The sequence below is a fragment of the Dryobates pubescens genome, chromosome 1 (genome assembly GCF_014839835.1).
Source record: "Dryobates pubescens isolate bDryPub1 chromosome 1, bDryPub1.pri, whole genome shotgun sequence".
Classification (NCBI taxonomy): domain Eukaryota; kingdom Metazoa; phylum Chordata; class Aves; order Piciformes; family Picidae; genus Dryobates; species Dryobates pubescens.
This window is the reverse complement of record NC_071612.1, coordinates 42,877,948-42,902,143: the sequence shown is the minus strand read 5'-3', so window position 1 is coordinate 42,902,143 and position 24,196 is coordinate 42,877,948. Positions and strand designations below refer to the sequence as shown.

The 24,196-nt window shown below is 42.8% G+C and overlaps 1 protein-coding gene across 3 annotated transcripts; it reads left to right on the top strand.

Annotated features, from left to right (window-relative positions):
* Positions 1 to 856: 856 nt before the first annotated feature.
* On the top strand, positions 857 to 23,971 carry INTS10 (integrator complex subunit 10). 3 transcript variants are annotated; one of them, XM_054164653.1, is made up of 18 exons: positions 857 to 997; positions 1,992 to 2,059; positions 2,306 to 2,409; positions 3,789 to 3,928; positions 4,832 to 4,913; positions 5,211 to 5,351; positions 6,025 to 6,196; positions 6,612 to 6,781; positions 10,733 to 10,866; positions 11,376 to 11,529; positions 12,141 to 12,223; positions 13,014 to 13,166; positions 15,119 to 15,227; positions 15,591 to 15,670; positions 16,144 to 16,306; positions 17,482 to 17,575; positions 21,666 to 21,743; positions 23,601 to 23,971. In XM_054164653.1, the coding sequence occupies exons 1-18, from the start codon at positions 869 to 871 to the stop codon at positions 23,755 to 23,757; spliced, it is 2,211 nt and encodes a 736-aa protein (XP_054020628.1). In that variant the 5' UTR covers positions 857 to 868; the 3' UTR covers positions 23,758 to 23,971. The 3 variants fall into 3 exon arrangements, with proteins under 3 accessions (XP_054020628.1, XP_009903174.1, XP_054020639.1); XM_009904872.2 differs by lacking the exon at positions 21,666 to 21,743; XM_054164664.1 differs by lacking the exons at positions 16,144 to 16,306; positions 17,482 to 17,575; positions 21,666 to 21,743.
* The last annotated feature ends 225 nt before the right edge of the window (positions 23,972 to 24,196 follow it).

The following is a 24,196-nucleotide window of genomic DNA, read 5'->3' as shown; positions in this document are numbered from 1 at the left end:
GTATAAATGTGCAAAACTTTGTAATTAAGTTGAGCTAGCTATGTGAAATATCACCCAGCTACCACTTGAGTGTAAACCTGAGATAAAAATGCCTCTGCTCTGCTGTGTGCATGTGTATATATGTGTATATATTTCACAGTACCACAGTACATTGGAGGTTGGAAGGGACCTCAAGAGATCATCAAGTCCAGCCACCCTGCCAAAGCAGGATCTCCTAGGGTAGTTCACACAGGAATGCACCCAGAGGGGTTTTGAAAGTCTCCAGAGAAGGAGACTGCACAACCTCCCTGGGCAGCCTGTTCCAGTGCTCCATCACCCTCACTGTAAAGAAGTTTCTCCTTATGTTGAGGTGAAATCTTTTATGTTCAAGCCTGAAGCCATTGCTTCTTATTAGTGCACACCACCCAAAAGAGACTGGCCCCTGCCGATCCCTTGACACCCACCACTCAGATATTTATACACATTGGTAAGACGCCCTCTCAGTCTTCTCAAGGCTAAATAGCCTCAGTCTCAGTCTCTCTTCATAAAATATATATATGTATGTGCGTGTGTGTTTGTGTATACATATATGTATACACACACATATACATCTGGTATATATGTATATGCAGCTCGGCTGTTGCACACCGGGTAAGCGACCACTCTTTTGAGGCCGCCACGGAAAAGCCACGTACTGGGACTAAGAGCAGCGAGCGAGAGAAGGGAGACACAGAACCAGCGGAGCCGCCCCACCAGCAGGAGGCGCCCGTCACAAGCCAAGAGCTCTCCCGCCTTCCAAAATGGCGGCCGCCCTGGGCGGGGCGCAGGAGTGAGTGGGACCGCCTCGGAGCAGCGAGGCGCATGTGCGCTGGCCGGGCCGGCAGCGAAGATGTCGGCGCAGGGGGATTGCGAGTTCCTGGTGAAGCGGGCCCGAGAGCTGGTGCCGGGGGACCTGTGGGCGGCCAAAGCCTGGCTCATCACGGCACGGAGCCTCTACCCCGCCGACTTCAACATACAGGTAAACGCCAGGCGCAAGGTAAAGGCGCGGGGCGCCTGTGTCCCACAGGGCTTTGCGGCGGGCGCTGGCCTGACGGAATGGGAGTGGAGGGGCAGGGCGGTCGGTTGCCGTGGTGACGGCGGCGACGCCGTGGCGGCTTTTACTCGCCGTAGCGGCTGCGGCGGGGCCCAGCCCTGGGGTACGCAGCAGGGCGGCTGCTGGCCGCGGCTGCGCCCAGCACCCAGCAGCCGTGGCAGGAACCACACGCGGCCGCCCGGGCCTAGCACCCAGCCAGAGGCCTGGCCCAGCAGGCCCAGAGGAGTCCGTCACAGCACCCATGTCCTGCAGCCCAACACTCTGTTGCAAACTTCTTTTGCAACGGTTTGTTCACCTCCTTGAACACACAGGGTGGCTGTTGGGTAACGGTGGTAGTACCACAGGTGCCCAGCCTCTTGCTGGGGTATCCAGTGCTTAAAAATAAAGTAACAAGCCTGTAACTGCTTGTTATGTTTCACTGCAAGAAAATCCACTCCTATCAGTGCTTTGTGAAAGACGTCAAAGTGTTGTATTAACTGAGGGGAAGGTGCCATTCTCCTCCTTGCGTTTTCGGCTTATGAAACATTTGGGTTTAAAAGGGAGACATCCATTTTTAGTGGAGATTTAAAGTATCTGTCGTACCCATGGCTTTTATGACAGCTTGAGGTTGTACATGGCATTTGATGAAACAAACCTGGCTCAAAGAACTCTTTAAATTCTAGATTTTTGTTTCTGTAAAAGTAAAGTCAACATTTTAATATTCGAATGCTTAACATTGTCATACAGAAGTTTATGCCTATCTTAATTTGGAATTAGTCAACTCTCAGTACCTAATTTCTACAGCATATGTTGCCATCCTTTAATTTTCTGTTGTTCAGACTCCTGTGGCAAAATGGGGACAGTATATTGATTCAGAAGGACTGATCTGGCTCATAAATGTATTTAAAGAAAGCTAATGTTCTGTTCTTGCCTCTTGCAGTATGAGATGTACACTATTGAGAGGAATGCTGAAAGGACAGCATCTGCAGGCAGGCTGCTCTATGACATGTAAGTAATCAGAGCTGCAGCCCGACACTTTAGCCAGGTGCTTGTTTTCTGAAAGGTCAGAAGTTCCCCAAACTGTGATGTGTTTGTGGAAATCCATGTGGATAAATTAAGCAGGAAAGATATTTCTCATTAAAAATATGCAGTAAATAGAAAAGTTTTATTTTGCACCTTCTTTCATAGAAAGGTTTTATCTTGGAAACAGATTTTGAGATCACAGTTCATTCCTTGGCTCAAACTTTGCCACAGGTTTGTGAATTTTCCAGACCAGCCTGCTGTATGGAGAGAGATCAGTGTTATTACATCAGCTCTAAGGAACGACTCACAGGACAAGCAGACACAGTTTTTAAGAGGTAAGGATTCTATCTGGTAAACAGGGAGAGTCCTGAAGGAATCTAAAGATAAGCCTGTGTGTCCAGTGTGGCAAGTAAATGTCAGTCTTTGCTTGTGGGCTGCAGATTTTTATTCTCAGTTCAGCCTTAGACACTTTTCATTGTGTTAGGCTTAGGAAGCTGATTCCCAATGTTTTGTCTCTGGTATGAGTAGACTTAAGTCTACCAGAAGAACAAGCACTTAGAAAAGAGATTGCATAGGGAATAAGTGTAATGGGACTTAGGAATCGTCATCCCACTGACTGCAGAGGACAAAGAATGATCATAAAAATGAGGTGAATTTGTACATGTGAAGTGAGAGTTGACAGTTGACTGAACATGAGTCAGCAGTGTGCCCGGGTGGACAAGAAAGCCAATGGCATCCTGGCTTGTATTAGAAACATGTTGCCAACAGGGACAGGGGGGTCATCATACCCCTGTACTCAGCACTGGTGAGGCCACACCTTGAGCATTGTGTTCAGTTCTGGGCCTCTCAACTACTAGAAGAACACTGAAGTGCTGGAGCATGTCCAGAGAAGGACAATGAGGCTGATGAAGGGTCTGGAGCATATGGCCTGTGAGAAGGGGCTGAGGGAGCTGGGGTTGTTCAGTCTGGAGAAGAAGAGGCTGAAGGGAGACCTCATTGCTCTCTACAGCCACCTGAAGGGAGGTTGGAACGAGGAGGGGGCAGCCTCTTCTCCTTGATGGCAAGTGACAGGACCAGAGAAAATGGTTTCAAGCTGCAATAGGGTAGGTTTAGGCTGAACATTAGGAAGTATTTCTTCACTGAAAGGGTTTTCAAACATTGAAATGGTCTGTCCAGGGCACTGGTGGAGTCACCATCCCTGGAAGTGTGCAAGCACTGTGTGGACCTGGTACTTAGGAATGTGGTTCAGTGTTGATCCTTCAGTACTGGGTCAAGGGTTGGGCTGGATGATCTTTGAGGTCTCTTCCAGACAGGTGTATTCTCTGATCATGAAAATGAACAATGACCAGAAGTCTAAATTGCAAACCCTACCTTTTAATAATGAAAATACTGATTGCAGAAGAGGAATGTGAGTTAAAAAAAAATCTAGAAAGAAGAATCTTAATATGTCAAATGTGTGTTAGAATTTTAAATGTTTCATTCATTACCAGTTTTACTTATTAATTCAAGTTCTGTGCATCCAAATAAACACTGATAAGTACTCTTATGGTCTTCCCTGAAAGAAACTACTATTTTTTACCAGGCATAGATACTAAAAGCAGAAAAAAGTATAAGGCAATCACTTTCACTCTTCATGACAAGATGACATTGACTAGGCTTTTACCCTTTATAATTCAGACATAGCAAATAAAACACTTTAATTTTGTTTTTTAAGGATTATTTGAAACCCTTCCTGGTCGGGTGCAGTGTGAGATGCTCTTGAAGGCCACAGAGCAGTGCTTTAACACATTAGAAAGGGCAGAAATGCTGCTGCTGCTACTGCGACGTTTCCCAGAGACTGTGGTGCAACACGGGGTAAGAGAGGCTCACAGTAACTTAGTAACTATTCAGGATATTGGCATTCTGAGATGATGCTGGAATGTGCTTTCCTTACCCTAGTGAGAGGGTGAGTCTTACTGCTCATGTTTCATTGTACAACCTCAAACAGGAGTTTTCACCTAAATAGAAGGAGAAACTTCTTTCCTTGACCAGGCTGCCCAGAGAGGTTGTGAAGTCTCCTTTTCTTTTTTGAAAACCTGCCTGGATGCATTTCTGTGCAACCTGAACTAGGTGAACCTTGCTTTGCCAGGGGCCTGGAGTGGATGATCTCCTGAAGTCCCTTCCAGCCTTCACCATTCTGTGATTGTAATCTAAGATAAAGAATGTCGTTTCAGCTTTTTGTCTGAACTCTCATTGGGAGCAGATGTTATGACTAAATTCTAACAAGCAGCATGGTTTGCTTTGACTTAGGAAATTACAGCTGGAGATTTTATTAAACTACCTGTTTTAATGAAGGATGGTTTAAGAAGAGTTTAAAAATAGTTTGAATACTCTAAAACCTGTTAGTTCTTAAACTGAATTGCAGTAGCATGTTGTAGCTTGTATTGGTATCAGGCAGAATGCACAGATAGTTACCACAGCTGAGGTAACAAGCTACAGCATTAAGGCGTGGTACTTCCATTGCTTTCAGCTCTCTGTGCACATCTTTACACAGATGCAGGCACAGTCATTCTCTCTTGGTCTTGCTTTGCTATCTTCTGGCATTGCTTTTCACCATTAGAGATAGTTTAACTGTATTTAGACTAGAACATGCAGTTGTCATATAATGAGTTGTTAGTCATGCATCCACCGAGTAATTTTTCAATTCCATTGACTCATTGTTCAAAAATGTTCTAAAGCCACTGGTCCAGTGTTTGATTGTCCCCTCTGCTTACACAGGTAGGCCTTGGAGAAACCTTGTTAGATGCTGAAAGTATTGAAGACCAAGAATCTCCGGTGAATTGTTTTAGAAAATTATTTGGTAAGAAAATATGTCCTTGTTTTAGTAGACAACTTTTTAGTGTGGCAAAGTTCTGAGGTCAGAATACTAAGATTAGAAAACTGCTTTGTGCAGAAGAGGCTCAGACCACATTAGTCCAGGCTGACCATATGGTACAAACTGGTGCTGCAGTCAGTCAGCTGAGGTTCTTTGTGATCCTTTGTGGTGTGTGGTCAGCCAGAGATGTAGGCTTACATTGCTGATTGAGAAACTTAGGACTAATACAACCAAAAGCCCCCACAAACCTAAAAGACTTCTATGGTTTGTTTTCTATTTTAGTTTGTGATGTTCTTCCTCTCATAATTAACAACCCAGATGTTCGACTTCCTGCCAGCTTATTATATAAATATCTGAATAAAGCAGCAGAGTTCTATATTAACTATGTCACTAGATCTGCACAGACTGAAAGCCAGTATCAAGGTAAGAATATTTTTACATTCACCTTTCTTAGAATGCATTTTAGTATTACTGAGGTGAGGTCCATAAGTGAAGAATTCATTACTTTTATGTAATCACAGAATTGTTTTGGTTGGAAAACACCTTTAACATTGTTGTGTCCAACCATTATCTAATTCTGTCAAGTCTGGTGCTGAACCATGGCCATCAGCACCACATCTCTACCTCTTTGAAATACCTCCAGGAATGGGCATTCAACCACCTCCCTGGGCAGCCTGTTCCAGTCTTTGAAAACCCTTTCAGTCAACAAGTTTCTTCTTGTATCCAACCTTAACCTCCCATGATGCAACTTGTGGCCATTTCCACTCATCCTAATATATCCCATAGAAAGGGTTTAATAGTAGTATTTATGGTTTCTTATCTCTTTGATACCAAAATACCTCACAATGCTTCAACTACTTAATCATGATGCTTCAATGCCTGTACTGAGAAGGAGGACAAAATGTCCAAGATGCCCTTATCCAGTCTTATCAGCTCTCTTGTATGTAGAGGCAGAACTTGTTACTGCTCCCTATCATCTGTCTCAGTAAAGAATGGATGCCCCTGAAAGCTCTGCTGTACATTTATACATACCTGCTCCTTGAAAATAAATTAGATGGTTTGATTTCTTGCTGGTATATGTGCTGGTTTTTCCTAGGTTCCCAAGATTCCTCTGACATTATGTCTCCAAGCAAGCGTAGCTCTCAAAAATACATAATAGATGGTCTTACAGAGAAATCATCCCAGATTACAGACCCGTGGGAGAGGCTGTTTAAAATCCTGTCTGTGGTGGGAATGAGGTGTGAATGGCAAATGGATAAGGGAAGAAGGTGAGAAATGTGTACTTTTCTGGCTGCTTGTTTGTTTGGGGTTTTTTTGTTTGTTTGTTTTTTGTCTTGGAGAATTTGCCTTATCCTTACGGAGATGGGTTGAAAAAGGATTTTACCATAAGAACATTTTGTGTAAATTCAATGCAGCTTTCCTTCTAAGACAGTACATCGTAAAGCAAAAAGGTGGATCCAGGAAGCACTTTCAAAATAGTCTCTAAACCAAATCTTTGTGGATGAAAGTCATGTGTAGGAGTACTGTGAGGTATCCTTCTCTAGGTGCCTCAGCAAAGAGACGCGTGGTGAATGTTAAGTGAAGTTTCATTGGTGTGCATTCCCAGCCTCCACTTCTCGTATTCATTATGCATCCCTTTAATTCTGCACTCTGTCCTTAATTCTCTTTTTCTCTCTTCCTCAGAAGTTTTGGTGATATTTTGCATCGAATGAAAGACCTCTGCAGGTACATCAGTAACTTTGATAGTGATGCACATGCTAAATATAAGAATCAAGTAGTGTATTCCACAATGTTGGTCTTCTTTAAAAATGCATTCCAGTACGTCAGCAACATCCAGCCATCCCTCTTCCAAGGTTAGTTTCCAGTGTTTCAACTTTTGTAAAGAGTTCTTTGTGATTTCCTTGTCAGTGTGTGAAAGATCTTTTCTCATTTAGTCTGTTGCATGTATCATTTTATGAAGTGTTGTCAGTCTTCTGTAAGATTCTTCCAAGCCATTAGTCTTACAAGCAGATGTTCATGACAACTGCTGGAGTAGATCACACCAAAGGTCCATCTAACTTAGCATCATGGTTCCAGTGATGGCCAGCAGCCCTTGGTTGTCTAGCAGAGAGAAGAGTGATGGCCAGCAGCCCTTGGTTGTCTAGCAGAGAGAAAAGTAACAGACCAGATGTTATGAGAAATATCCCTGGGGGTGTTTCCATTTTTTTCAGCATCGTGTTCATGTCATTTTCTCCTCTGTTTCTGCTGCTTTGAAGCTGATGTTCTCCTGGCTTCCTGCAGTCAAAGGCTGTAGGAAAAGCTTCCACAAAATGGGACAAGAAATCTTATTAGGAACACAGAACAAATTAATAGTAAGTCAAATAAAAACTGAATAGGGAAAGATTTTCATAGAATGGTTTGGGTTGGAAGGGACCTTAAAGGGTTCCAATCACCCTGCCGTGGACCGGGACACCACCTACTAGACCAGATGACTCAAGGCACCATCCAGCCTGGCTTTGAACACTACCAGGTTTGGAGCCCCTACAGCTTCTCTGGGCAACGTGTTCCAGTGCTTCAGTGCCCTCACAATGCAGAACTTCCTCCTAATGTCTAAAATACGTTTTCTGAAATTCACAAGCTTCCAATCAGGTGCTTTTTTATTATTTTTTTTTTTAATACAGTTTTAGTTCAGTCCTTAAGGTGTACTTTGCCAATTAATTCTGATTTGTAATTCATTTGTGAATTGAGCATTTAAAATAGGAATGTTACCTGTGCTGCTTTTCCTACCCACTCAAATCTGCATTTGGAGCATCAGATTGCTTGGACACCTTAGATTGCTTCTTCAGGGATGGGCTGGACTTTTCAAGGGTGGCCCAGAGCTGAGGGAAGTTCTTTTAAGCACCAATTTGTTTAGAAATTAATTATTAAATTAATAAGCATCATCACAAACAGGAATTTTCGACTCTTAATAGTGTGCATCCCCTGCTTAGGCAGTTCCTTGCAACAGTAACTGTTGTCACCATAGGTAATTAGTACTTAGTAACATTGCAATTTACCGATTCATTATAAAATGGCAATTTTAATTCTGTGTGTTGTGTTCATTTGTGGAGCAAATGCTCACTTGAGTAATGAAGCACTCAGTATGATAGGGTTTAAAATACATCATAGAAAGCGAGGTGATCAGTAAGAGTAGATAAATGAAATGGCAATTTGTGTGCAAAGAACACGCAGTCACTTCAACAAATACAGGAATTAATTGATGTTTTTTGTTCTGTCCAGAGGACAGAAGAGTTATGGTGGGGCAGAGAGATACTTTAGCTATGCATAGAGTTTTAGCTGCTTGATTCTGAATTGAGAAAGGAAGGAAGTAAAGCACCAGTGAAAAAGTTCCTTTGAAAGTTGTACAGTTGAGTATGTTAAAGCTCGTGTTTTGAGACTGAACTGTCACAAAAACATTGTATACTGAGAGAGCAGAGCACAGGCCCTTTAGTGCAGCATTTCTGATACCCTCTCTCATTTCCTGACATCAGGAAAATATTTCCAATTTAATGACTCATTTCTGCTTTAGTGTTAAAGTCACAGAATCACAGAATGTTAGCAGTTGGAAGAGACCATTGGATACCATTGGCCTTCTTGGCCACAAGGGCACGTTGTTGTCCCATGGATAACTTGCTGTCCACTAGTATTCCAAGATCTTTTCTCCATGGAACTGCTTTCCAGCAGGATGACCCCTAGTCTGTACTGGTTTCTGGTGTTATCCTTCCCAGATACAGGACCTCTGTGCTTGTAGTCCAGTGATGTTCAGTGCCTTTCATATCCCTTCTATTGTAAGGTTTCTTTTCCTCCTTCTCTGTGGAATGCTTGCCGTAGAAATGTAGAATGTTACATATTTTGGAAGTGTAGGGGACACACATACCTGTCTTCTCCTTAATCCAGTAGCTCTGAGCTTTGATCTGTGACTTTATTCTCACCTGTGTGGACTTGCAAGAAGCCACTTGAGAGAAAATTTTTCAATGCATTTCTCTTCCATAATTCATATATGCTTTGCTAGAGACTTGAGAAATGAATGAGGCAATTCACACCTCTTGTAACCTGCAGGCTTGGCAGAGGTTGCTGTTTGGATTCATGCTTTTAGGGGATATTTATAACACTGTGCTAGAAATCAATTAAAAGCTATGTTAAGCTTTAGTTTCTGGAGCTCAGTTGGACAGGAAAGTGCAACATTGCTCTTTGTATAGCTGTGTAACTTTCAGTGGTGTAAGAGGTTTGCAGCTCAAGCCAAGGGTGAGGTTAGGGTTTGTTTTTATTTAGAATTGGAGGTTTTAGAAGGAAGGCTGCAGCCCTTGCATGCTACTGAGAAGAGAACACTTTGAAAGCAAAGCACTGAACTAGTATTCAGTCAAATCAGTATGGTGAAAACCCCATTCTTTTCTTCTCAGGTGTTAGATGCAGGCAGCTCTTGAGATTCTAGTGATAAAACCCTTACAGCATCCCAGCTGTGGTAGTTTCCTATCTGTGTCTCATAGATGCTGCTTTTCTACATCATGACCTGGCTTTGTTTGCAGTTTACACAGGTTAGATTCTAACATGGTGGAATGCACGATAGTGCAGGGAGAGGTGATTTCAATGTGTTGCAGCCTTTGCGCAAGGGCTGTTTCAGTGTGGATCTTTAGTTTGAACCTAGTCAAAGGAGATAGCATTATTTGTTAAGCAAGAGAGGTTGGTTGTTTCTTGCAACATTAATTTCTGTTGTAGTGGACTTCTTTACACATCATTTTTGAGTGGATGGGAAAAGCTTGATACAGTGTTGGTTTTTTTTGTCAGGACATGAAATGGATTGTCTTTATACTGAGGCTTTCACCTTTTACCTTTCTGCAAATAGGAGAAATGCACATACTGAAAATAGTTGTCCTCACTGCTGGCTTGTCTGGTGGAGATTTCAAGGAGGCAAAATGTTAATGGATTTCTCCTTTCCTTTGTATTTCTCTTTCTCTGAGCTTTGCACACACCTGTGTACAACTCAGTTGTGCAAAAGGAGAAAATGTTCTCAGAAGAAAGGCTTTCTCAGTAGTGGCTGTGTACTAATGCTGTTGGTGATAAAGAGGTGATTTTCCTGTTTTATATTTAATGAAGCTTAAACACTAAGGTTTGAAATAACAGGTACCACATTCCACTGGGTGTTTTGGAAGCAGAAATTATATCTTCTGCACTTCAAAATGAGGCTTCTTCAGAGGCTTTGGAGAGTGATGTTGGACTCTGGCACTCAATTAATGGTTTAGTTCTGTACACTGAAGTCAGTGAGGGCACTGCTGACACCGAGTGATCCTACTAGGGAGATCTTGTGATAAAATACAGTCACTTCAGTGCCTGTCAGCATATTGATTTGGTTTCTCTTGAGAATATTTTGGGAATGTTGCTGTGCTTTGCTGTGTTGATGGCTGTTATCTCCAGAGCTTTTTTGTTCTGTTCACCTGTTGAATAGTTGTATAAAAGCAAATAGCACTGGGTGAGAGAATACCTGCTGCCTGAGCCTATCTGCTGCCTGCTCTGTAAGGAAAGGATTCAAAGATACCTTGAAGCTCTCGAGCAAACTCTTGTGACATCTGGTAATGGGTTCTGACCTTCACAGTAAGGCTGCTTAGGGAAGACCATGGCTTTACCCACATAGTTCAACAGTCACATGCAACTTGAGTGAATTAATTTCAGATTGTTTTCTCTAGCATTATAATCATTACTTGTGAAGGAAACAAAACCAGCTTGGTGTAGACATGAAACCTTTCACAGCAGTTCTGAGCAATGTTGAATTAATGTATCTTTAAATCCAGGTCCAAATGCTCCAAACCAAACCCCACTGGTTCTTCTGGAGGATGTGACCAACATCTATGGCGATACAGATATTGATCGTGGCAAACATGTACACAAAAAGAGGAAGCTTGCTGAAGGAAGAGAAAAAACAATGGTAAATTTTCTGGCCTTTTTCATTCGTAACAAGGATGCTTTGGTACTAGCATTTAGGTGGTTTTGAGGCAGATGTCACACACACATTTTCAGAGCTATGGTGGCTATGAATTGCTAACAGACACTTGGCGGTGGGAATAAAGGAATGTTTATAGAGATCACTGTGGACAGGTGTGTGCTGATGTGGATACTTTAACTTAAGGTAGTTCAGCAGAGACTGGAGAAGCTGTTAAAAATGGTAGCCAGAGCAGTCGGATGTTCTACAGCTAAACCTCCAAGGCAGCTGGCTCTTCATAATTGAAACTGTGAATACATCTCTTTCTTTAGCAGTCAAAACCCACTGAGTTTCTGGGTAGCAAAACAGCTTGTTCTAATATTACAAGAAAAATCACTTAAACTAGGACCTTGGCATCTGTAGTATAAAAATGTTTTCTTGCATCCAATGGAACTTCAGAGTGCTTTGAAATAAGTGTAAATTAAGTGAATCTTTTTGTGCTGACTCTTAAGCAGAGCTCGGATGATGAGGATCCTTCTGGGAAGGCACGTAGTCGCCACATTACAGTGAACAAGGCAGATCTTGCAAACTCTATCGAAGTATTAGAGAGCTTTAAACTGGCAAGAGAGAGCTGGGAGCTGCTCTACTCTCTGGAATCACTTGACAAAGGTACCTACAAGCAGAGCTGCTTTTAGGCTTCATTGCTTTGCATTGCATTTTACTATTGTTAAAATAGAATTCCAGTAATTGTGAATTGCTTAAAATTGATTTTACTTTGGGTCCTGATCTGAGTTCCAAGAAGAAGCTTTACCAGTTGTTGCATTTCTGAACTTAATAATAACGAAGAACAAACATCTCTTCTCATTCACTCCCACTTCTGCTGGAAGCAGCTTTTAACTGGAGGAGGAGTTGGTTATCAGTAGTGCTGATAATACTGGGGGAGGATGTACTACTTTAGCTTATGCTCAAGAGGATCTGTCTTTGCTGGGGCTCTCCCTTTCTGATAGTATCTTTGTGATGATTTTCACAACAAACTTCTCTTCTAAAAAGCAGGCAAACAGTACCACCTAGCTGCTTTTAAGATTTGTTGGATGCAGTGAAGAGAAACATAATCAAAATATGATGGTATAGGAACAGGGGAACCTATATTTGAGAGATTTCACACTCTTAGTGTTGGGTGGGGTTTTTTTTAAGTTTTCAGTTCAAATTTTGTTGGACATGTAATTGATTTTTAACCCAAACTGTGAAATCCTTCATTTTTCTCTTCTCTGACCATGCAGAGTTCACCAGAATTTGTTTGTCATGGAAGACAGACACCTGGCTTTGGTTAAGAATCTTTCTTACAGACATGATCATCTACCAGGTAAAAAAATACATATAAGTGTTGCCATTATGTTGCTTCTTCTCCTAGTTAATAGCTGTTCTGAACAGCCAGTTGGACTGTTCTGTCTGCTGCTTTTATCCTTTAAAACAAGACCATTATGGGGATGGGAGCTTACCATTCTTAGAACAAGCAGGATACTCTGCATAGGATTTTCCTCTCCCAAGAGCTGTCCAGCTAGTTGTGGCATATAGAGAAGACTTCTACGTTGGCATTTTGACCAGTAGATAGTAGTGTTGTGGAAGAAAAGTGCACCTTGCTCATGTGCCAGTGCATTGTAATGCATCAGAGAGAGACTTCTCAAACAGCAGCAGCTTTTAACATGTCTCAGTTAAAATGTATCATTCTTCTCAGAAATGGGGCTGACCCTACTTTTTCCAAATACCACCAAGAGAGCAAAGCTTGTTCTTCTACATTTTTCCTCTGGAGATCTTTCATTTTTTCCTGTACTTGTGCCTCCACAAGAGCTATTTCATACTTGTTTGGTCTAAATAAAGTAATGATTAATTTGAAGAGCATGTTTATGTGTTTCAGTTATAAAAGTGATTTTGTAAGCAGGGTTTTTAAGGTAGGATTTGTCTTCTCACTGCCTTTTGAGTGATCAGTCTGCACTTAGCACATCCCTGGAGAGTCTTCTGCTCTTTAAAGCCCTCTGGGTTGGACACAGTCTGTTCAGAAAGCTTTCTGCAAGGGAATTTGTGTCCCTGTTTTTCTACCTGTTCTATACAGAAAACCCTAAAACTGTCGTCTTATGTCTTTTTTTGTGTTAAAGGGGCAGTACAAAAAAGCAATTAGCAGCCTACATCACTTGGCAGCTCTTCAGGGCTCTCACTCTCCACAGCAAATTACAGGACAAGGATCATTGGAAAATCAGAGAGCACTAATCCAGTTAGCAACCTGCCACTTTGCCCTTGGAGAATATCGGGTGGGTACTGAGTTCCACACACTGCTGCTCATTCATCCTCTGTGGTTCCTATTTGTCGTCATCTTCTTTCACATTTTCCCCTAAGCCTGCATTCAACATCAGCCAGGGGCAACTGAAAAATCCACACTTCACAGGAGGAAGAGCTGCATTTGCCATCCCAGGAGATACTCAAGGTCAGGCTTGACAAGGCTCTAAGCAGCCTGATCTAGTGGATGATGTTCCTGCTCAGTGCAGGGGCATTCAATTAAGTGACCTTTGGAGATCACTTCCAACCCAACCCTGGCACGTTAACTCACTGACCATTAGCATCTCTCTTATATAGTCATGATTTTGGGGTTTTAGTTAGGATTTTTCCATAGTTACAAGTATCTGAGTTATCTGTAAATGTAGCCTTGAATTTGGATTCCTTGACTTTACTGAAACACTTCTAAATATTGGAGGAAAAATTCTTAGGTATAGGCTTTGTGTAGCAAGGAAAAGAAAAAAATGTATGTAGTAAAGAAATTTCTGTGATCATATTAGCCAATGGCAGTATAAGAGACTGAAGAACAGTACTGTCTGGCCTGACCTCCAGACTTCTCACAAAAGCACCCCTGAATGCTCCAGGCTTGGGACAGAGTGGCTGGAAAATGCCCAGAGAAAGGAATTGGGGGTGTTGATCAACAGCCAGTTCAACATGAGGCACTGTGTGCCCAGGTGGCCAATAAAGCAAACAGCATCCTGGCCTATATTAGCAGTAGTGTCACCAGGAGGACCAGAGAAGGGGCTGTCCCTACAAGGAAGACATTGAGGTGCTGGAGCATGTTCAGAGAAGGGCAATGAAGCTGGTGAAGGGCCTGTAGAACAGGTCTGGTGAGGAACAGCTAAAGGAACTGGGGTTGTTCAGCCTGGAGAAAAGGAAGTTGAGGGGAGACCTTCTTGGTGTCTGCAGCTCCCTGAAAGGAGGTCAGAGTGAGGTGGGCATTGGTCTCCCTAATAACAAATGATAGGAGGTGAGGAAATGGCCTCAAGTTGCACCAGGAGAAGTTTAGATTGGAGATTAGAAGAAACTTCACTGAAAAAGGGTTCTTGGAGACTGGAAGAGGCTTCCCAGGGGAGGTGGCTGAATTCCCATCCCTGGAGGTGTTTCAATGAGGCAGAGATGTGGTGCTGAGGGCCATGTGAGCACCAAACTTGGTAGAATTAGAGAATGGTTGGACTCAATGATCTCAAATTTCTTCCCCAACCAAAGTGATTATGGGATTCTAACTTTCTTTACCTTTGCATGTTTCGTGTTTTCAGTACTGCAGGAGTGTGTTACGGTCCGGGGTCAGTCAGTGTCAGCACTGATGACACAGGCTGGGTCTCTTAAGACCTACACTTATCCCAGTACTACTGGACAAGTGTTTTTGTTCCTTCCAGATTACTATTTCATTGGAAATGTGATAATGCATCATGCAGACCTCTTACTGTCTCTAGGAAATAGCATCACAAACTCCCTGCAGTTCTGTCATGCTGTCAGATTGCCATTTTCCTTTTCTATTTTTACAGAACAAGCTTTTAAAAGCTACTCTAAGAATTCCTATGAAAACTTAAATCCTTCAAATGAAGTAGTCTTTGATTGCAGTTGTATTGGTTGTGCACTCCTGAAATGAACAATGCCAAGACATGTATTTTTCACAATTAACAGGACTTATGTAGGCTCTCAGAGGATATTTAATGACAGCTACATCTTTTTGTGCAACCAAACTAAGTTACACGTTAAATCCACTCAAGTTCTAGCAGAGAATTTTGTGACTGGATTTTTTTCTTCTTTGTTTGTTTGGGGGGTTTTGTTTCATTTTGGGTTGGGGGGGGTGGGGGTTGTTGTGTTTTTTTCTTTTGGGGTGTCTGAAATTTTTAGTCATGATTTACATAGCTGAATTTTAAGAACTGTAATTTAGACTTAGCATTATCATGTCTCTCTTTTATAGCAAACATGTGAAAAAGTTCTTGACCTCATGTGCTGTATTTTGCTTCCAATACAAGAAGGAGGTAAAGTGCAAGAGGAGCAACCTAAAGTCAAGTCTAAATTTAGGAAAGGTATGGAGTTGCTGCTACCCTAAACTCAGTGTCAGCTGAGTTTCAGTTCACACAATTCAGCTGAGTATATAATTCTTCTCTTCTTGTATTATGAAAAGGGAGGAAATTCTTTATCCCCTCTTTTTTTGGTGGGTGGTTTTCCTGTGAGTATCTATTAAAGTATATTGGTGACAAAGCCTTACCACAGGAAAGGAGAAATGAAGAAGTTGTTTTAACATGTGCAACTTCATGCTTTGAAAAATTTGTCATTTACCTTCTAAGTTTTCCTCCCTACCTGAGACATAACAATTGTAGATTTGTTTTGCTCCATTCTCATGGTCATCAGACCACTAATAAGTGTATGACAAACTGTTCTGTTTGCAGGGTCTGATTTGAAGCTTTGGCCCTGTACCAGTAGAGCCATCATGCCTTACTGCCTTCACCTGTTGTTAGCTTGTTTCAAGGTAAGCTCTAGTCAAGTCTTCAAATTCTCTCCAGTCTCTAAGGCCTAGTTTATCTCTTTGGGGTCTTGGAACTGCATGGCCTTGTCCCAGTGATGTGACTGGGTGTGAAGGGCTGGGCCTTGAGTGCTCTTCATCTAAATGAGCTTGTGGAGAGTCCCTTTTGGAGAGGGGAAAAAGTGTTGATGGAGGAGGGTTTGTTCTCCTTTACTACTCATTTTTGGTTTGGGTAGAAGAGAGAGAATTAATCTCACACTGTTGTCTGTATTGAGACTTCCTTTACAGGTCAGTGGAGAGAATTTGCTATTTTGGATGGAAGTCCAATCTCTTTTAAATGTATATATTGGGGCATAATGAAATACACTCCTAAAGCACTTCTTTTGTGTTTGCAGAGGGGTGGGTGAGATGAATCCCCTGTATTTATAAAATCCATATGTGTTTCCTGATTGTCTCAATGTCATTTTCTTTCCCTGAAGCTCAGAGCTTTCACAGATAACAGAGATGATATGGCTCTGGGCCATGTAGTTGTTCTGCTTCAGCATGAGTGGCCAAGGGGTGAGAACTTGTTCCTGAAAGCCATCAACAAAATATGCCAACAAGGAAATTTCCAGTATGAGAATTTTTTCAACTATGTCACAAGTATCCTTTTTCTAACAAGAGCGTCTTTCACATCCAAAACTGTGTTGGGGTGTTGAAAAAGCTGTTAGATTGTTTCATCAGCAGCTTTCTCTGTCAATCATACTCTGTTTATTTCCATACTGTGCAAGCCTCTTGTTATAGCTGGCAGTGCATCATGGACTAGAAATAAGCCTCTTGTCACCACTTCTGGCACTTGAGAGTACACTTTACACTGCAATTGCACCTGCACTCAGAAAAACAGCACCTTTGGCTGTGTTGCCAGTCTTTTCAGTAAGATAGCCCAGGGAAGTCATGGATGCCCCCTCCCTGGAGGTGTTCAAGGCCAGCTTGGATGAGGCTTTGAGCTACCTGGTCTAGTGGAAGTTGTCCCTGCCAATGCCAGGGCTGTTGGAACTAGATGAGCTTTAAGGTCTCTTCCAACACAAGCCATTCTGTGAATCTATGCATATGTAGGACATTAATATAAGATACATGCTATGAGATCTCTCTCTTAACAGAAATGCTCAAGCAATGCCTGTGCTTCAAAGAATTGAGTGATTTTGGCTGTTGTTTATAAAATGCTTTGTGTGGGTCAGATTTTTGGGGCACATAAGATGCTGAGCTATGTCAGAGTTCATGCAAAGCATGTCTGATTCTTGTAGTCAGATAGCTGACTTTAATCAGTGTACACACAGTGTGCAGACATCTAACCATGGTTCCCAGGAAGCAAAGGGTCTAACTCTATCTCAGACAACCTAAAAAAACTCTGGTTTTAAAGGAAGGGGGGGAAAAAGTGGCGAGGGTGAGGGGGAGAAGGAGGAAAGCTCAATATGGGACCCAAACTGCAATGGGTGGTTTGTGCCACTGTGGTGGCATTCCCTTCAGTCCCTGCTTCAGCGTGCACTGAGTGCAGGAAAAGGAAGTATAACAACCAGAGATTCTAGAGAGATGAGCTTTATTTATCTGTCTGAGTGTACTTATAAAGAAAGAAAAGAAATTAAGTGATGTATTTCACACTTTAAAAAGCCATTCCTCATGGGTTTGTGGAGGATCAGGAAGGCATGCTGTGATCTTTATCACTTTTAAGAATGAGCTGTTTATTTTGCTGCTCAGCAACGTGGCTTCACATGGGAGGGGTAAGAAGGAATGTTCTCTATCATTTTTTACCCATCTTAAATCTTTAACATTTTATTCAGATATTGATATGTTGGAGGAATTTGCTTATTTAAGAACACAGGAAGGAGGGAAAATTCATCTGGAACTGCTGCCAAATCAAGCAATGTTGATCAAGTAAGGATAAAAAAGCATTTACTGTTTTCTTTGAGAAAAAAAAGGGAGTATGTTCTGTTTGTCTTTGCTTTCATGTCATCTTCTGGATACTAAGTTTGTCATGTCTTTGAGTTTAAGGATTTGTCTAAGGAGTTCAAACAGGGCTGTGAGTTTCTTTTTCTGACTCTCCTGCTGATCTGTGAATGCATTTTGGAGGTTCTTCAACTTTAAACTCCTACTTGTACAGAACTTTAGTGTGGCATTTGCTTTAGAATGATTCATATTCATTCCCCAATTCTATTTCTTCACTGTAAGGGTGGTGAGGCACTGGTACAGGTTGCCCAGAGCAACCTCCAGGCCTTACCCCTAGAAATGTTGAAGGCCAGGTTGGACAGGGCCTTGAGCAGCCTTAGTGGAAGGTGTCCCTACCCATTGGCAGGGGATTGGAACTCTATGATGTCTAAGGTCCCTTCCAACACAAACCATGCCATGCTTCTATGAGTCTCTAACATAACAATGATGACAGCACTGTGCTTTCCACCAGACACACTCCTCAGGAATTCTTTCAATAATTAGGCGTGAGTGCAAGGTGTGTTTAATAATTTACTGAACAGAAAGCACTGCTGCTTGTAAACAAAGCTATGAAAGACCACTGAATGATGAGGAACTTATGTATACCTCATAAATTAAATTATACTGCAGGAACTCTAATACCCTCTGCCAGAATTAGCAGGTCATGTCTTGCTGTGTGCTGAAGGAACTTTGCTTAGCTTACTATGAGAAGCTGGAGGAAATTAATAGTTTGGATTAACTACCTGGGTGTTCATAGTTTTGAGTCAAGACTGAGCAAGTATCTGCTGCAGGGATTTAGTGGCAGAATGTTTTGGAATATCCTGACAGTTTTGTTAGAAGTTGTGATATTTTGCTTTACCCTAGAGGAGGGACTGATGAAGTCTGTTGAGATTCTGGTTTGGGTCAGTGTATTCTGGGTATTCACTAACTAGAAATGGGCTAAAGTTATAAAAAGTGAGAGCCTAACAACTGGGTCCAAATTTGGACCAGTAAATAGATTTTCCAGAGTTCTAGGTAAGGAACACAAAAATAAGATGCTAGGGTTAATTAGAGCAATACAAATGCTTAATGATGTGACAGAGAATTCTCTCTTTCAAGCTCTCGATTGCCAAACTCTTACCCTTGCTCTATCTTGCTGCTTGTAACCAGCTGTCTGAAAACAAAACTCAGAGTATGGTCTGCTAGGTATGGTGTTAAATATGAAACTTTGTTAGCACTGAAGACTACCCCGGTTCTTGCTAGCTGCTATCTCAAGTCAGTTGCAGCCTTTCAGTGCTGCTTCTCTTTGGCATGATGCTGTTACTGTTCTGACTCCACCAGTCACAAGCAGTGTTTCTAGCAAGACAGAAATCTCTTTGCCCTTCTCTTAATCACTTCTATGTTCCCTGAGTGATGGAAACACTTGGAGAAGAGAGGTCAATTTTTCTGTGATTACTGAGCCAAAACGATCAAATATCCTGCCAAGCTGGAGAAGCTGTGTACAGTGTCTTCTGTGTGTCTGGAATGTGGAACCACTTCAACAGAGTTGATGAGAAGAAGAGTTCAGGGCATAGTCCACTAACTGGAGATGACATCTGCTCCTCTGGTACCCCAGATACTCTTTTAGCTGAGCTAGCTGTGACTGTCATGGATGGTGTTACCCAGCAGTGGTGAGTTCAGCAGCACTGGTTACCTTGCATCCTGCCCCAGTTTGGGTTTTAGATAAAGAATGCCTGCACAGCCCTGTTTCCTGGAACAGTGGTTGGAAGGCTCAAGATCTTCAGACTGGCTTTCATCTTTCAAAACTATCACCAGTTCTGGTTGTATCATCCCCATAATAAGCAGAGGCAGCACAGAGAGTCTTCAGTCATGCACAGGAAAACTGTGATGAGTTTGCCACAGCAGCCCAGAGACAAAGCTCTTCTGCCTGATCTTTCCTCATCACAAATGCCTGTAGCCATCCTGCACCTTCTTTGATGGTAAATGTAGTACAGACATTACATGGTTTTGATAAGGACAGCTTTTTGTTTGGGGCTTAAAAGACCTTTTCTCCCCAGATGAGTTCTACATTCTTCTTCCACTAGTTCTCCTCAGTCCCATATCACAGTATCACCAAGGTTGGAAGAGACCTCAAAGATCGAGTCCAGCCTGAAGGGTATAAAGGGTAGGAAATGATATTCATTTTTCTGAAGGCAGGATAGCAATTTGCAATGTGGTTTTTGAAAAGCTGAGGTAAAATCTTGGTAGCCTATAGTCTTCTAATTGAATCCTGCAAAGTATCCATACAGCTTGTTGTATCCACTGTGGCAATACAGAGGTCCATGGTTTCTCTTTTAGCTGGTGATGGAGCTGGCTGATGCTGATGGCAGTGTCTGCAAGGCTTCTACAATGAGCTCTGAATTCCATTACTAAGTGATTTTCACTCTGCCAGGTTTCATAGTTGTACTGATTATACAAGTCAGCAGTGGCAGTGCTAGCTGGTGAGGTTAGAGGAAAAGAACAAGATGTAACACATGACTGATTAACACTGCACTCCTCTTTTTGGTAGATAAATCTTACTCTAATTACTCTGACCTTGGCCTACCAAACAGCCTAGACTTGATGTGAAAACTGTTAAGTGTCCTTCCTCCCCTCACATGTCCATGGCGTCTTCCCTTGGGGACAGAGTGGGGGGAAAGCTCAACTGGTTGGAATTGAGACAAAGTATCTTGAAGGTGTGATTTTAATTTGGATTGTGCACTTGGCTGTGTTCGGTTCTGACTGCAGATCTTAGAGTAACGAAGACAGAGTTGCACAGAATCCCTTTCACAGACATCTGCCACTCTGGGACCAACAACCTCTTGCTGTTCCTTTTGTATTTTCTGTTTCCTGTGTCTGTTTTTGCAAGTAATGGATTCATGAATGCCAAGAACTCTTGAAAAATTCTCATTTGAGTGAATAATTCTTGTGAATATTTTATTTCAACTTGTTGTAGCTGTATTGTATTTTCTGTACTACTAAAATGTTCCATCCTTACTTGCTTTCGATAAGCATAGCTCTCCATCCATATTCATTTAAGAAATTATTGATACTAACTAAAGCAGCCACCTGTGAGATCTGAAGGCAGGCACCTAACTTGATATTCTAGGTATGTAAGTGCAGGTCTTGGGTCTCTGCTCCTTCTTTAGCATCTCTGGGGGTGAACAATGCCTGCAAAGATTTAGGTGGTGCTTTGAGAGCCTTGGGTTAAGAAACTAGACTTGTTCTCCATATACCAAATGTCTCATTTCTTCTTAGGTGGGGCATTGGATTTGCTCTAGGCTGGATGTGTGAGTTTATTGTCGTGTGTTGTAGACAGCACACAGAGATAAGGACATCACCAAGAAGACAAACTGTCAGCTGAGACACATTTTGGTGGCTAGTTGATGTGGCCCTGCTCATAAATGGGAGGTTGCTCTGAGCAGGCATTTGTGCTCTGACATTGTGCCATCCTCTAGCAGCCACTTCTGCATGCACTTTGAATTTGAAAAGGTGAAAAAGGCCATCTGTGGGCCCATGGGAAGATACATGGGCATCCTGTAACAACCACTGTCATGTACTCAACTTGGCCCATACCCGCTGTGCATGCTCAGCTTGGGCTCAGCAGCAAACCCCTCACCCCCAAGCCGTGGGCTCTCCTTGTTGGCTGATGTGCTCTTGCCAGCTCTGCAGGGAAGCTGTGGTATCTGCAGTGCTCTTCCAGTTCAGTCTTCTCCCACTGACACGCTTCCTGGGAAGAGCTACAGCAGTTCACAGTACAACTGAACTGGTGGTTTTGCATCTCCTGCTGTCCCTTCTCCCTGTGTAACTGTCCAAGCCCATGTGTGCCACCACAGGCACAGAACAGCCTTGCACTGAAATCTGGGGACGTTTGCATGTTTGATGCTGGTAGGGTCCTGCACCCCTTGGGCTGCTCGGTGGTCATACTGCTATGTGATCTCCCCTTAAGTTCCTTGATGCTCCTTTTTCTGGAGGTGTTTTGCACCGGAGAGGGGAGTTGGTGTGTGGGTGTTTGAATGCTGCTATTTGCTGTTTTTTAAAGGACTTCTAGCCCTCCCATGGGGTTGCTGCAGCAGGAATTCATACCTGTGCTACAGCCCAGCATACAGACTGCTGACAGGTACCAAGTGGAACAACCCCGCTCATAGTGTGCTGTGTTTTGTCAACGTGTTTTACTGCCCATGGTTTTCAGCAATTTGTTACTCAATATTTATCTGTTTTATTTCTTTTATTTTATTCCATTTGTGCCTACATTGCCTGGCAAACCATGTTGTTCTGCTGTAACATCTATTTTTCTTTTGCCCATAAGTTGCCAGTATCTGTGTCCTTTCAATTTAATAATCATTGTTGAAACAAAACTAGAAATGTCCCCCAAATGATACCTATGTTCAGTCATGTATGAGCAAGAGTATAATCCTTCCTTTTCAAGATACTGGTTTCTGGGTCTGTTTGTAGCTACTTTTCTTCCTTTAAGTTGTTTGAATTCTGTTTTGTAGCTGTTGCACATCTTCAGAAGCACTGCTGGCTTGCTCAGTAACTGTAGGGTGCCTGTTCTCCTTGAGGTTGTAACTGACCATAGTATTCAGCTGCCAGCCGTGTTTAAGCCAGTGAAGGTGGAAAGCAGAGGTTGTCCCTCAGCCTCTGAATGTGCTGGAGTGTTTTCAGTGCAGTTTTGCTTCACTCACACAACCTCATTAGTGGACTGCCCTGTTGTCTCCAAGCTGGGCTCTTTGCTTTTGCCATGTGTTCAGAGATCTCTGCTGTTTTGGCAGAGAAGTCTCATCTCAAATGCTGGACTTGCTGATTTAGGTGAAGGTGGGGTGGTATTGTTGGTGAGGGTCATTCCCAGACTTTTCCTTCTCATTTCCAGCATCTCTGGATTGGCACAGATCCCATCACCCTTTATTTTTTTCCTTTCTTTCAGTGTGCTTGCTGGGTTCAGTCCACCTCTTCCCTTCTTACCTGTGACTCGGGACTTGTCTCAGTTAGCATTACAGTTTTCTCTCTAATTTAATATATGGCTGTTCTGTTGGTAGTCCTAGGGCTCTCATTTGAGGGCCTGTCTTATGCTTCCCTTCCCAAGCAGGGCTTGCAGGTAGATGGTGACAAAGTCTCAATCTTACTTACCCAGTGCTGGGCCAGTCAAGTACAGTGAAGTGCTTGGGTGCTGCAGAGCATTGTTGTAAAGACATGAATTAGGTATCAAGTGCGGCAGGCCAGCATGAGGACAAAGAACTGCTCACAGGAACAGCTTTTAACCAGGGCACTCTCCCCAGAGTTTCCCCAGCCAGCATTGCTTGATCTTGCTCAGTAGCTGGGCCATTGTTCTGTTTGAGAACAAGTCCTGAACTTCTCCTTAGGGTAGATGTGATCCCTGCCTGGTGCCTACTGTCTCCAGCAGAGCTGGCTTTAGATGATGCATACTCACAGCCTGGCTTGACTTGGGCTTTGTGGTGGCCTGTGAAGTGTCACTGCATTATCAGTGCCCACAGGATTATCTAGCTCCTTCCTGCACTTTCCTCCTGGTGCAAGATTCTCTCTGTTCTTTATGATGGCAGCTATCTGCCCCTTCCCCCAACCATTTCTGAAAGTGATTACAAAGAGGAAGTGGCCTGGGCAGCAAAAGTAGACAGAAAAAAAAAATCCTTTCCCCAAGCAAGAAGTCTGTACATGCTGGTTTAAGAGAAGATTTTTCCTGTCAGCCACAACAGCAACATTTTCCCCTGTGCAACAGTCATAATCCAGGCAGCAAGAGTACAGGCTTTCATGGAACTGCAGACTCTTGAAGGACTTGTGAGCTACTAAAGCCATGAGCTTTAAAAGCTAGCACAGCACAGCCTATTTTGTTCTCCTTCTATGAACTCTGGTCTGGACAGTAGCTGTACAATAAGTGCCATGCAGCACCTTTTAAATGAGTGCAGTGCACCAAATAACCATGGTTTGATTTTGTCTGTCTGTCTCTCCTTCATGGCTTAAGGCACCACACAGTTACCCGGGGCATAACGAAAGGAGTGAAGGAAGATTTCCGCCTGGCCATGGAGCGCCAGGTCTCGCGCTGTGGAGAGAATCTCATGGTGGTCTTGCATAGGTTCTGCATTAATGAGAAAATACTGCTGCTTCAGACCCTTGCTTGAATGGACTGGATCGTGGTGCAGGAGATCATGATTACAGAAAGAGGGGAAGGCTCTGGAGTGTGTGGACAGCAGCATGGCAGTGAAAAACCACTTATCCAGAGAGCCGAGTTCCCTGTGAGTTACAGGTTCTGCCGTACACAAACATCACTGAGTGTTTGTTCTCCACTTAGTTTTCTTATGTAGATAAATCAAACTTTATAAATAAACCTTTGTTTAAGAAGTCTTCTCTCATGTCCTATTGCTGTGGATATTGTCTACCTAGACTTTCAAAAGGCCTTTGACACTGTTCCCCATGGAATTCTCATGGACAAACTGGCTGCTCGTGGCTTGGATGAGCACAGGCTTTGATGGATAAAGCACTGGCTGGGCAAATAGCCCAAAGAGTGGTGGACAATGGAGTTAAATCCAGCTGGTGGCCAGTCACAAATGGTGTTCTTCA

Bases quoted from the DNA above. Each gene is read 5' to 3' on its own strand.
- INTS10 (XM_054164653.1), top strand. From the start codon at position 869: ATGTCGGCGCAGGGGGATTGCGAGTTCCTGGTGAAGCGGGCCCGAGAG. The intron at 5,352-6,024 runs GTAAGAATATTT...GGTTTTTCCTAG, and splicing joins GACTGAAAGCCAGTATCAAG to GTTCCCAAGATTCCTCTGAC. The intron at 6,782-10,732 runs GTTAGTTTCCAG...CTTTAAATCCAG, and splicing joins CCAGCCATCCCTCTTCCAAG to GTCCAAATGCTCCAAACCAA.